Raw genomic sequence first — 12,228 nt, forward strand, 5'->3', positions numbered from 1 at the left:
TTTTTGGTGTTTTTGGTTATTAATGATCATGTATGCACTGTTAGGTGATCAATTTACCAAGAAAAGGAAGTCAAGGTAGCATATCCGATGGGACAGAGATCCAGTGCCTTGTTGTTTACAAGGCACGGCGTGCCTCGTCTTCAATCTCCATCGTCCAATTAAATCCAACGGGCAGCAGAGCATCAAGACCAAAACGAGGTGGCTTCCTCCTCCACGCGCAGCCAAACCATTGAGACAGTCTTGCACTCTTGCCTGCCATAGTAAGGGCATCTCCAGCGGCGCGACGCAAACGGAAGCTGAGCGATCGTTTATGTCCACCGTGATCGGAAATGCGTCTGGGCGGGGCGACGCAAAGTGACAGGGCCATCCGCGGCGACGGAAACCTGACCCAAATATGCGCCAGGTTTGTGTCTCGCAGACGCTGCGCGATCGCGCCGAGTGTCGGCCAAAAAAGACGTAGGACCCGCGCGTCAGTGGCAGGCAGGCCGATATTATTCCCGCCAGTGGCCATTCTCCACGCGAAAAATCAAAGTAGACCGGCGCGAGCAGTCCAGAAGCGCGATGGACGTCCTCACCGCCGTAGCCACCACCATTCATGGAGGCTGCAGCTCCGGAGGAAGCAAAGCGGACCGCCACCGGCGGCTGGGACTATTGGAAGGACCGCCATGAAACAGACATCCATGCCATGATCTACGGCGGCGGCTTCGTTGGCGACGAGCGGGCCAGGACAGACCCGCAGCATGAGTGGGCACCGACGCAGGATGCGGAGGACATCGCAAACGCACGGCTGTTCTCCACCCAGGCCACTGAAACGCGGCCAACACGCGTGTGCGTGGACGACTTTGACGACGCGCCAACAGCCTAGTTCATGAAGAGGCATCTGGAAAAAGAGGCCGCAGCTGCCATCTTCCTCAGCAGGCGCCGACGCGCGCGCAGTACAACGACGACGACGACCGCGACGACCACGACGACGACGCCTACGCCGCCTACGATGACGAGGACGACTACATCGAGGCGCTCGCGTACCATAACGAGGAGGTGAAGGACGACAGCGACGGACGACGAGATGGCGAAGCTCGGCGTCCTCATCTCCGAGAACGACGCGCCTATGCAGCCACCGCTGCCCCGCTACGCCACCGGCGTCATGCCGCCGGGCCTGTCGGAGGATGAAGCCCTTCGACAGGCGCTACAGGACTCGGCGGCGCCACAACCGCCGCCGTACAACCCCTGGGCTCCTCCTCCATAGCCGCAGCCCTGGGCGCCTCCTCCACCGCCGCCACAGCCGTATCCCTGGGCTCCTCCTCCACAGCCGCAGCCCTGGGCGCCTCCACCTCCAGCACCGCCAGCGCGCCCGTCGTACGCTCCCCCGGATGGCAACTGGCCGTGGGCGATACCGGAGCTCATCGTGCTCGACAGCGACGAGGAGCAGCAGTAGGCGTTAGGTTTTTTTATGTTTATGTTTCATGTTTAAAAAAAATGATTTTCGCCCAAAAAATGCGTCGTGCCGCTGGAGCCACCCCAACGCAAACGGACGCGCGGTCGATTTCGACCATTTCGGCTGACGCAAACGGACGCGCGCGGACGCTAAAATGCGTCACGCCGCTGGAGATGCCCTGAGTTTGACCAGCTTATCGATTTAGCTTTGCTGCGGTCGTCACTCTCACCTGGGAGGCAGCACGGCGGCGGGAAGGATGGAGCGCATCGATGGTTTGGCTGCGCGCCAAGGATAAATCCACTTTTTTTGTCTTGAATCGTTGTCATCCGTTAGATTTAATTGGACGTTGGAGATTGGAGACGAGGCACGCCGTGCCTTGTAAACAACAAGGCACTGGATCTCTGTCCTATCCGATGGTAATGCTCCATGCTACTGATTCTGACAACTTCTGATTGGCTGCTCAATATGTTATGTTGTACCAACAACCTAGCTACATACTCAGTAACTGTGTTTCAGCAGATTCGCACAAGAGGCTCCAAATTATTGGTTGCTATCAACTTGATGCAGCCTATAGTTGTTGCCTTCATGAGGAGTGCACAATCAACTGAATATCATTAGTGACTGATTATTTCTGTCGCAGTCAGTTCGCCATAGGTATTAGAATTACTTCGAAAGTGTAATCAGCAGCTAAAATTCTGATGTACCAAAATAAGATTTTGGACTTGATGATATTGTGCATACGCACTCACTATATTGTTAGATTCATATTAATATGTTTTGTGGGTTGATATGAAAAATATACTCCTAATTAGTGGAGGTGCATTCTCTTACTTAGGAAAGATTATCTCTGGAAGGATGTTCGGTTGGAAATAATACAATTTGTACCTTTTGGAACTATCCTGCTGGTGCCAACACTTTGCAAACTATTTCTGTATGATAATAATTTTGGGTTTAGAACACCAATTTGTCGTGAATTGGGATTGTGCTTTCACGATTTTGCTTCAGATTTTGGGAACACTAATCTATATTTTTTTGTTGGTGTAGCCCACATTGATACTAAAGAAAATATCTTCAGTAACTTCTTAGAATGGACAGTCATCTTAAATTTGGCAGCCGTATACCATATTTTATTGCGCGGTTGTAAAAAATATTTGGCTTGATTCATCTCACCGAAGATTAATATCCAAGTAGAACACTTGATTATATATAAGTTGATGGTCATCTACGTCTACATCATTAGTCGAACTGATGCTGATATGATGGCGTCACAAATGCCTGAATGGTGATAGGTGGTCATTTTTAGCAGAATTTTGTGCAACTCTATGATTAATAGTGTATATGTAGGCACTATGATTACAAATGTTCAAATTTTCTCAGTCCAAACATTGCCAAATATTTCTATGATTCCTCCTTTGAGATGGACGGGCGCGGCAACGCGCGCTCTTATGTTCTAGTTAAAGTTTTATTATCGGTATGTTTCTAGGTTCTACTTATAATTGAATATGTTGCTATTACCATAGTATTGAGTGACTGAACAGGGGAATACGAACATCACACAAAGCATTAATGTGTTAAGACAATTTTATTTTATTCCGTCAAATTTTTATGTTTTAAAATCCACCCGACCTCAATTTTTTTTTCATCCTTCGCCACTGCTCCCGCTGGTACCGGTTCGTTTTAAAACCAGAACTAAACCTCCAAGTGGCTTTGGACGAAAGCCATGTGTTCTACTGGTGAGATTTGACTTGGCTAGACGTTCATGGCACACAGGACGATGCAGCAACCAATAATTAGATATAGATGTAATCCATGTTACGAACATCGACGTAAGCAATCACGATGATGTGGTGGTCTTGGTCGACATACTTGGTGTCGAGATAGTTGCGATCAATGTAGAAGCTATGGTTGGCCTAGTCGTACCTGGAGAAGTTGACCATGGAAAATTGCATAATCTTCCACGTACGTCGATGTCGCTTCCAGTAGATGGGCTGATGTTGGCTTGTGGCCGAGCGTTACACAGTTCCGTGTAGTCGTGTAAGTAGATGGGTGGTTTAGCTAGGTGTAGAGCTCGTAGCGCTGATGGAGCTCAGATCGGGTTGATGAGCGTACATATGCACGTCAAGTGGGAGAAGATATCTAGATATCTAATCGTCAAGTGTGGGTTTAGCAGTCGAGATTGTGTCCCCCATATATCTGGTCTACGTGAGTGGCACGTGGGTCGACTAATCTCCGCAGACTTCAGAGCCAGCGCCACTTTTCTCTCGGGCTCGTGGAAGTCAATGCGTTCGTGTGGAGATGCTGTTCAAGTGGACTGACTTCGTGGAGATGCTGCTGGGAGTTGACTGTCGTTGGCATTTGCGGATTCCCAGGCGATGGATTGCGTGTGGTTTCGGCCCATGACGAAAACCTCGGTACGATGCCTTCGGAGCTTGTGTAGTGGATGAGGGTGATCCGCGTGCGTGCTCACCTGGAGCACTCGGTGAAGTCGGCTTGGAGCCAATTAGTCCTTGAAGGGCAGCTAGTCGTGGTCATGTCTTTTTCTTTTCGGTTGAGATTTTTTTAAAATCTAAGTCACTTACAAAAATTACTTTGAGTTGCACTTTTCGGTTAAAAAAGTGCAATTGCACTTTTCTGCTAAAAATGTGCAACTGGACCGAGTTGCACTTTTCTTTGAACTACAGTTGCACTTTTCTGAGGTGACTGAGACTTAAGAAAATCCCAGTCAACTGAGACATAGACACACCCTTTTATTTTTTCCTTTTGTCGAGGCCATCTCCACCAGTTAGCTTTCTCCTCGGTGAAGACGAGTTGTGTCCCCGGCACCGATCTTAACGGGCTGCGAGGTACGCACCGGTAGCTCTTCCATGGTAGCCGGCGTGGGGTGATGAAGAACTTGGAAGTATGGGGCGCGGCGCACGCTGTGCCCGTATGTTGTTGTCTATGGTGCGGTATTCTTTTTTAAAAAAGGGTGAAGAGTGCGGGATTCCTTTTAAAAAACAGCTGAAGAATCATCTAACACTCGACTGCACCTTTGGTATCAAGATCGTTGGCTACAATTTTGTAGAAATAATACAATATTTGGTTGTTAAAGTACCGCGGAAGTGCCAATGAAATAGGCGGCGAATGGTTCGCATTGCCACCTCGAGATCATGGTCTATTCATCGACTGGATGTGAAGACTACATTCTTGCACGGTGAACTCGCTGAAATCGTGTATTGCGCTCAACCGTCTAGCTTTGTTGATTTTGATCATCCTACACATGTGTGCAAGCTCAATAATTTTTTCTATAGTCTCAAACAAGCACCTTGTACCTGGTTCCTTCTGTTTGATGAATACCTTCATAGCCTTGGGTTTATTAGCTCCAAGAGTGATTCCTCTCTCGTCATCTATCACTCTGTCAATGCCACTGCCTACCTACTACTATATATGGATGCCATCATCCTCGTTGCCAGCACCCACGTCCTTCTTCAGCGCATCATTGCACCTCTGAATTCTGAATTTGGCATCAGTGATCTAGGATCTCTACACCATTTTCTTGACGTCAATGTTCATCGTACATCTCATGGGTTGATTCTCTCTCAGCTGCAGTATGACATGGATCATTTGGAGCGGGCTAACATGCTCAACTGCAACCCGATTTCTACTCCTATTGACACCAAGTGCAAACTATCAGCTCAGAATGGTCCTTTAGTGCCAGATCCCTCACACTAACGCACCATTGATGACGCCCATCAGTACTTGACCCTGACCAGACCGGATCTCTCCTATGTCGCCGTCGAGGTAATCGACCAGACCCCCCCCCCCCCCCCCATCCTTCACCATCCTATACTGGACACAAGGTATAATATGTTGCTACAGAAATATGGGATGGACTTGTACTCTCAAGTCTGAACCCGGATGCGTGCATATTGTCGCTGGTGCTCTTGGTCCTGCCCGAGCGCATCACGAGTTCTCGACATCACTCATCGATTCCTCCAATCTGCTACTAGTTTCTAAGAGCGGTATATACGACCAACTGGATTTATACGGATTTAATGCACGCAATGGTTAGGTTCTGCAGTGCAACCTGAAGAACGACGACAGACAGCAGAGTTTCAGAGTTAGAACCAAAGTGAACACCGTGATTTTTGTGCTGCGTACAATCGCTACAGCTTTTCTCTTTCTTCCTCTTATTAATAGTCGGTTACAAAACTGGCAAACTCTAACTAAACTTCATGATGGAGTTAACGGTCATGACCCTGCTAATAAACCGGCATGATCGCTGCTGACCCGTGCCATCCCACGATCAATAGGATCATGGCATAGATCTAATCTACTTGGAACCAGTAAAACGACCTTGTCGCTCATGCCGCGGTTTATATCATCTAATTTAGCCTATGATAAAAACGACTAAAAGGCAACATCAGAAATAACTGACGAACCTGAACTTTCGTCCAGTAGCTTCGCCCTCCACGGGGCAAGTGGGAGAATCTAGTTTTACAGGTGCAATTGGTCGAGTTGTTTCTGTAGTTCCAGTTATGATTTGTGTGTGCAGCTGTTTGAGTTACGAGTACGGCGGTTGCTCCGCTGTTGTTCTTTTATGCTGCCTAATCTGTGAGTTGTTGTTGTAAACATTAGACTCCGAATGTAAAGTTGCAGGTACATCATGTCTTCTTTATATATATCTAACATTCCAGTATATGTCGTGTGATATCTACTACTTTGAAGGTGGTCATAAGTGCGTAGATAGTTACTGTAACATCTTGATATATTTTCCGCATAACTGGATGGAAAATTTGAATTAAAAAAATACATGAAGACATGTTGATTTCCCTTTTATCTACTTGAAGTTTCAGATAGGAATTATGGGGGTGCTCTACATCGTTGCACGCTGTTTATAAGTCCTTTTTTTTTTGCTTTCAACAATAGTTGTATGTCAATGGTCGAACTTTTCTCATAAGTAACACTAACTGTAGGACACTAAGAATTAGGCTTTTCTGCATTGGTCTCACATATGCACTACAGTTTCGTGTAAAATAAGCAAGTGTTATGATAGTTACAAAGAAGTTATGCTGCACTGAGTACTGAAACTAGACCAAGTACTGAAACTTGAACAAACTAATCTTTCATGTGAATATATTATCATGATTTGAGAACCAACCTAAGGTTGGATGGTTAGGAGGGTGGTTGTACCCCCAGCCCACCAGAGTTCAAATCCCAGGTTTGACATCTGTGTGTCTCATAAAGACGGAATATTCATTCAGTGGGAGGCGACGTTCCCGTCGACAGCGAGGCGCCTGTGGTGACTTCGTCAATTCAAGATCCAATCCACCGACTCAGTCTTCTGGAGGTGCTCATAGGGGTAGGGGTGTGCGTGTGTGCGTTCATAGGGGTGAGTGTATGCGCGTGTATATGAGCGTCTGCGTTTGTACTGTGTTTCTCAAAAATATTATCGTGTATTCACGTTGTACTGTTCCTGCAATGTTATAGTCACTTGTGCCTTACTATTCATTATTCGATGTGTTACTTTCTCATCAACCCTCCTTTGTAATTGGCTCGTATAGATTTTTTTTTTAGTCACACATTTTTTTTTAGATGCATGCACTGCTGCTAAGCTAAAGGTGAATAGAGTTGCAGCACACTATCTGTATTTGTAGTTCTTATTAATTTGGGATGGATAAGCTTTTTTCCAGTCTATGCAGTCAAACCTGGAGAATACGGTGGGCGTCTGACCATGGCCAGCAAGGACGTGCATCATGTGCTCCTTACGCCCGCCAGCGGCCTTGCATGATCCTTGCCAGTATGCACGGTGAGCTCCCCATCAAGACTTCAATCCCCGAATTCCGCCTTCACTAGAGTGGCTTATACTACTGTACCTAGAATTTTAAGGAGTGTGTTTAAGGTCTTGCTACTTCAAAGATTTAAGCTGACGGTGAGAACAAAAATAGGCTTCCAAAGTGAATACTGGATATGTCATGCATGCTACTGTTTTTTATGTTACTTTCCTAGAAGGTGCTTGTTCCTTTCTTCGAAACTAAGATATGATGTATTTAATAGAATTTATTGAATGCTTTTCTTTTAAAATGATATGATGTATATGAGTTTTGGGCTTGCAGGTTGTTGATGAAGATGGATACAGAGTGAAGTGCGAACAGCCATTTACAGATTCAGATTTAGTAGAACTCTAGGTAATTTTGAGCAAAGTCATTAGTTGTTTGACCTATTTCATCATTCTTCCAACGTGCTACAGTAGTAGGGCAAGTGGGCATTATTAATGATGTCCTCTTTATGCATTTTAATAACGATAACATGTAGTGCAACTTTCATTTCCATTTCTCAAATTGGTTTTATATTATTTTAGTACCCGGAACACTCGAATTGGTAATACGTTATTTTTTCATTGTCTAGATGCCACAGGCAAATAAGTGGGACCGACACTCGGGTCTTAACCCAGCCTTACACTTCCGTTAAGCAAATGTTGCGCGAGAGCCGTAAGACCGTTTAATCGTTAATCGTATGTATCACGTCTTTGCTATTTTGGCTGTTGCAAACATCTCAAAGAGCTATTGTTCTGAACGACGTCGCTTTCCTTCCAACACTATACGAAAACGTCGCATAAGAGCTATTGCCCCGGAAAACTCAGGCATATGATCTATTAAGGAAAGCACAATTCAACGAAGTCCATGATCGTAGAGTCGCTTTAATTTGACCCTAAATACTTCTTCAACTCATAGAAACTTAAGCCTTGCGACCTTGCCTCCAATTTCATAACCCACTTTGCTAATAAAGCAATTTTACCGTGTGGCAAACTTGCTATCCAAAATGGCCAAACCACTAACACACATAAGCGGCATATTGAATTTCCTCTTCTTTCATTTTAGATCATGAATTTCCCCTTTTCAATAACGCCTTAAAAAAGAACTTTATACATCATGATGTTGTGGTGCAACACATCACTAATCACCCTACAAACTAAACGTATATGTACTGCCCTCCTCCAGATCAAGCACATCATGCGGCCTGAACTTGTAGTCGACATCACGTTGTTGCTTCCCGCCAAGCAAGCTCCTCTCCTGATCTTCCTCCTCCCCCAAATCACCACCTCCAGCCTGACCCCGTGGGTGCCGCTGGTATCTCCTAAGAGCCTCCAGCCTCTCTGCGACCTCCTTAATCCCCGGCCGCTCCTCGCCGTTCATGCTGACACACCTCACCACAAGGTGTGTGACCTCTTCCAATGCCTCAGGTCCCATATCCTTCCTCACCTTGTCGTCCATAAGCTTGTCATGCTGGCCAGCCTTCACAGCCATCACAAAGCGTGACACAAGGCTCCTATCCTGCTCCGGACCCTCGAAGGAGAGCACCTTCTTCCTCGTCAACAGCTCCAACAGCACGACTCCAAAGCTGTACACGTCGCTCTTGTCGGTCAGCTGACAAGTCATGAGGTATTCAGGGTCTAGGTACCCGCAGGTGCCCTGCACTAGCGTGGCGATCTCGGCCTCATCGTTTGGAGCCAGCTTCGACGCCCCAAAGTCCGTTACTTTTGCGGTGAGGCTGCCATCGAGTAGGATGTTAGCCGTCTTGACGTCGCCGTGGAGGATCGGTGGCGAGGCAGATGAGTGCATGTAGGATAGAGCCTCTGCGGACTCTGCCGCGATGCGAAGACGGGTATCCAAGTCCGTGTCAGCGTTAAGTCCCTTGCCGCCATGGATGTACTGGTAGAGGGTGCCATTTGAGACATACTCGTACACCAACATTGGCACCTCCACCTCGAGGCAACAACCGAGCAGCTTCACGACATTCCGGTGATTGATCTGGGAGAGGATGAGCATCTCCCTGGCGAACTCCTTGGTCTCGGCCTCCTCCATCATCTTGGACTTCTTGATGGCCACCACCGAACTGTCCACGAGGACACCTCTGTAGACGATGCCGTGGCCGCCGCGGCCGAGGATCTGGTCAGTGGCGAAGTTGTTAGTGGCCTTCTTGAGCTCTTCGGCAGAGAATATCTTGAACCCGCCGGTGGCATCTCCGGCAGCTCTACTGTAGGACCGCATCTGCTGCTGCAGGATGATGCCTCCATTGTGCTCGAAGAACCTCTGCTTTGTTCTGATGAGCTTACTCTTCTGCAGCCACAGGCTGAGACAGCAGAACATGGACCCTAACAAGATTAGTCCCACGCCGCTTCCTGAAATTGCATACAGCTTAGTTTTTTTTCCGATAAATGCATAAAGCTTAGTTAGATTCATTAGAAGAAATTGCAGAAACGAAGTGGGCTACCAGTTCATGAGACTATCGATATAAATGGAGCATATATTATGTATACCTGTAAGGGCTTTCAGAGCTACGGTGAACTTGTCCTTCGGCCGGCAGCCATTCTTGGTGGTAGCATCTCCGTTAGTGCCCGGAGGGCATATGCATACATGTCTCCCCGGCATGTTCATGCAGAGTCCGTAGCACGGGTGTTGGTCCTTCAGCTGGCATTCGTCGATGTCTTCAGTTTGCAAAGCAATTTCAACAGTGATCATCAGACCTCGATCACCATTGGTATATTTCACCAATGTTGTACTAACAGAGCACTGAAATTCAGTATTGGGTCACGACGTTTGTACCTGTGCATCCACCGTCGAGGTACGGGTTGCCTTGGTATCCTTTGGAGCAGTTGCACCGGTACCCCGCGCCGTTGGTGGAGTCGACGCACTCGCTGTCCGCGCTCCGGCACGCGAAGTCTGTCATGTTTCGCCTCGCGGCGCTGCAGCTGCCGACGTTCCTGACGGCCCAGTCGAGCACGACGGGCACGTCGAAATCGTCGGTGCGGTTGAGGAAGACGCGGTCGCTGTAGCTGAACCACTCCGTCTCGACGAGGAACACGTAGTGGCAGGTCGTGGCGTTGGTGCCGAATGTGGGGTCGTCCAGCGGGAAGTTGCGCTGGTGCGGCTCGTAGAAGCTGACCCCAGAGGGGATCGGGCTCTGGCAGCACCCGGTGCACAGACCCGGCATGGCGTACTGCGACGGACGGCACACGGACATGCATCCGCTGACATAGTATCCTTGGGCGTCGACGAAGAAGCCGAGGTTGGGGCAGCCAAGCGCCACGAGGCGGTTCTTGGTGGAGGAGAAGATGTAGGGGCTGGTGCCGAGGGACATGTAGGAGGTGTTGTTGTTCCGCTCCACGAAGCCGCCCGAGGAGTTGAAGCACTCGCGCGTCGCGTTCAGGTAGGCCCGGGTCTCGCTTGACGCCAGGGAAAGCGCGGCGAGGCGGTGGTTGTAGCCGACGATGGTGAGGCGAGGAGGGGGAGGGCCGGAGTCGTCGCACTCGAGCTGGAAGCCCTGCAGGCCGTCGTCGCGGTAGCAGCCGGGGCCGATGCCGAAGGGGTAAGGGACGGTGATATTGCCACACCGGTCGCGGCACCCCGGCCGCGCCAATGCCGGTTGCTGCTCAGCCGACGCGATTGCCACCAGCGAATGCAGTACGATCAACAGCAGGACGGTGTTGATTGCCATTCTTGACATGTTCTGCTCCGGTTGCATTCTCCGCTTCGATATATACGAGACCAAGTATTATCTGAAGAAGCATGGAAGGAAGCAGATGCATGAACCGGGAGGGAGACGCAGCAACCATCGTTGAGAAAGCAGGTTTGAATATAGAACTGCTTGTTGGCCAATTAGCCATGTGACCTTGCCACTGGTTTGCTTCTAAAATCTGTAACTAATTCATAGTACACGCCAAGTAGGAGTACTATACTGGTTTAACAGCTTGTGTAACTCTTATTGCTTCTCAGAATTGAATGACGTGAAGGGCCCATTTCTTTTCAAGAAACTGGATTTTTTTTGAGAAATTGGAATCATGGCTTAGTGAGATTTTTTTTTAGATCGACAGTACTTACATGAGGATTAGCCCAAGTTAAATTCAGCACGTTCAGTTAAGAATTCACCATGTGCGTGCAGTAGACGACGACACGGCCAGCATGAGGTATGTCTAGGATAACTTTGAGATCGACAATTGGTGCGGAAATTCAATTCGGCTCCGGGTGCATATGCTCCCTCTATCAAAAAGTTATATTTCGAAATGTCGAAAAATTTTGAAAAAAAAATCTACATGTACATCTCCACAATATACGTAAGTTCGTCAAGTTTCATCAGGAACCAATATGTTTTGTGTTCTGTGTAAAAAAGAGAAAATTTACCTCCTGAAAAGACTTATTTTCAGCATTGAATTTTGTCTTTTTTACACACGTCACACGACAAGTCGGATTTTTATGAAACAACTTTGTGAGCGTGTAGCACGTGAAGATGTACGTTCGAATTTTTCGTTTCAATTTTTTGAAATTTCAAAATATATGTAACATGCATTTCAAAATAAAGGGAGCATATGCTCCCATGTGCCAAAACACCATTCCCCAATTGGTGCGGCTACTGATGGACTCGTGCGGTCGTGCGAGACCAAGTCCAGGCCGGTGGACGCGCTGCCTATGGCCTGTGTGGGCGTGCAGCTTCCGGTCAGCGTCAGACAGAGTGGTCTTCTTTCGGAACCGGAGAAAATTACAAAAACCCACCACAATTGCGGCTAGGATTTCAAAAAACCACCACCTTTCATATTTTAGACAGAAAATCACCGGTTTGGTGTAACAGCGTGACAAATACCCACCACTTCGTGAAATGAGGACGGTTTAGCGGGTTAAGCACCAAATTGATAGGTGGTGCCCACTGTCAGGCTGACATGGCAAGTGTCGGAGATCTCTGTACTGTACTGTAAAGTGGTGGTTTTCTGTCATCTCTGTACTGTAATGTGGTGGTTTTTTGTCATCTCCGATACTTGC

The 12,228-nt window shown here is 47.8% G+C and overlaps 1 protein-coding gene across 1 annotated transcript; it reads right to left on the bottom strand.

Annotated features, from left to right (window-relative positions):
• Positions 1 to 8,315: 8,315 nt before the first annotated feature.
• On the bottom strand, positions 8,316 to 10,912 carry LOC124688812 (wall-associated receptor kinase-like 17). The gene is made up of 4 exons (XM_047222439.1): positions 10,554 to 10,912; positions 10,021 to 10,376; positions 9,735 to 9,902; positions 8,316 to 9,596 (listed from the first exon to the last, which is right to left on the bottom strand). Exons 1-4 carry the CDS (start codon positions 10,910 to 10,912, stop codon positions 8,380 to 8,382), a joined length of 2,100 nt encoding a protein of 699 aa, XP_047078395.1. The 3' UTR covers positions 8,316 to 8,379.
• Between the last annotated feature and the right edge of the window lie 1,316 nt (positions 10,913 to 12,228).

The sequence above is a fragment of the Lolium rigidum genome, chromosome 2, assembly GCF_022539505.1.
Source record: "Lolium rigidum isolate FL_2022 chromosome 2, APGP_CSIRO_Lrig_0.1, whole genome shotgun sequence".
Taxonomy (NCBI): domain Eukaryota; kingdom Viridiplantae; phylum Streptophyta; class Magnoliopsida; order Poales; family Poaceae; genus Lolium; species Lolium rigidum.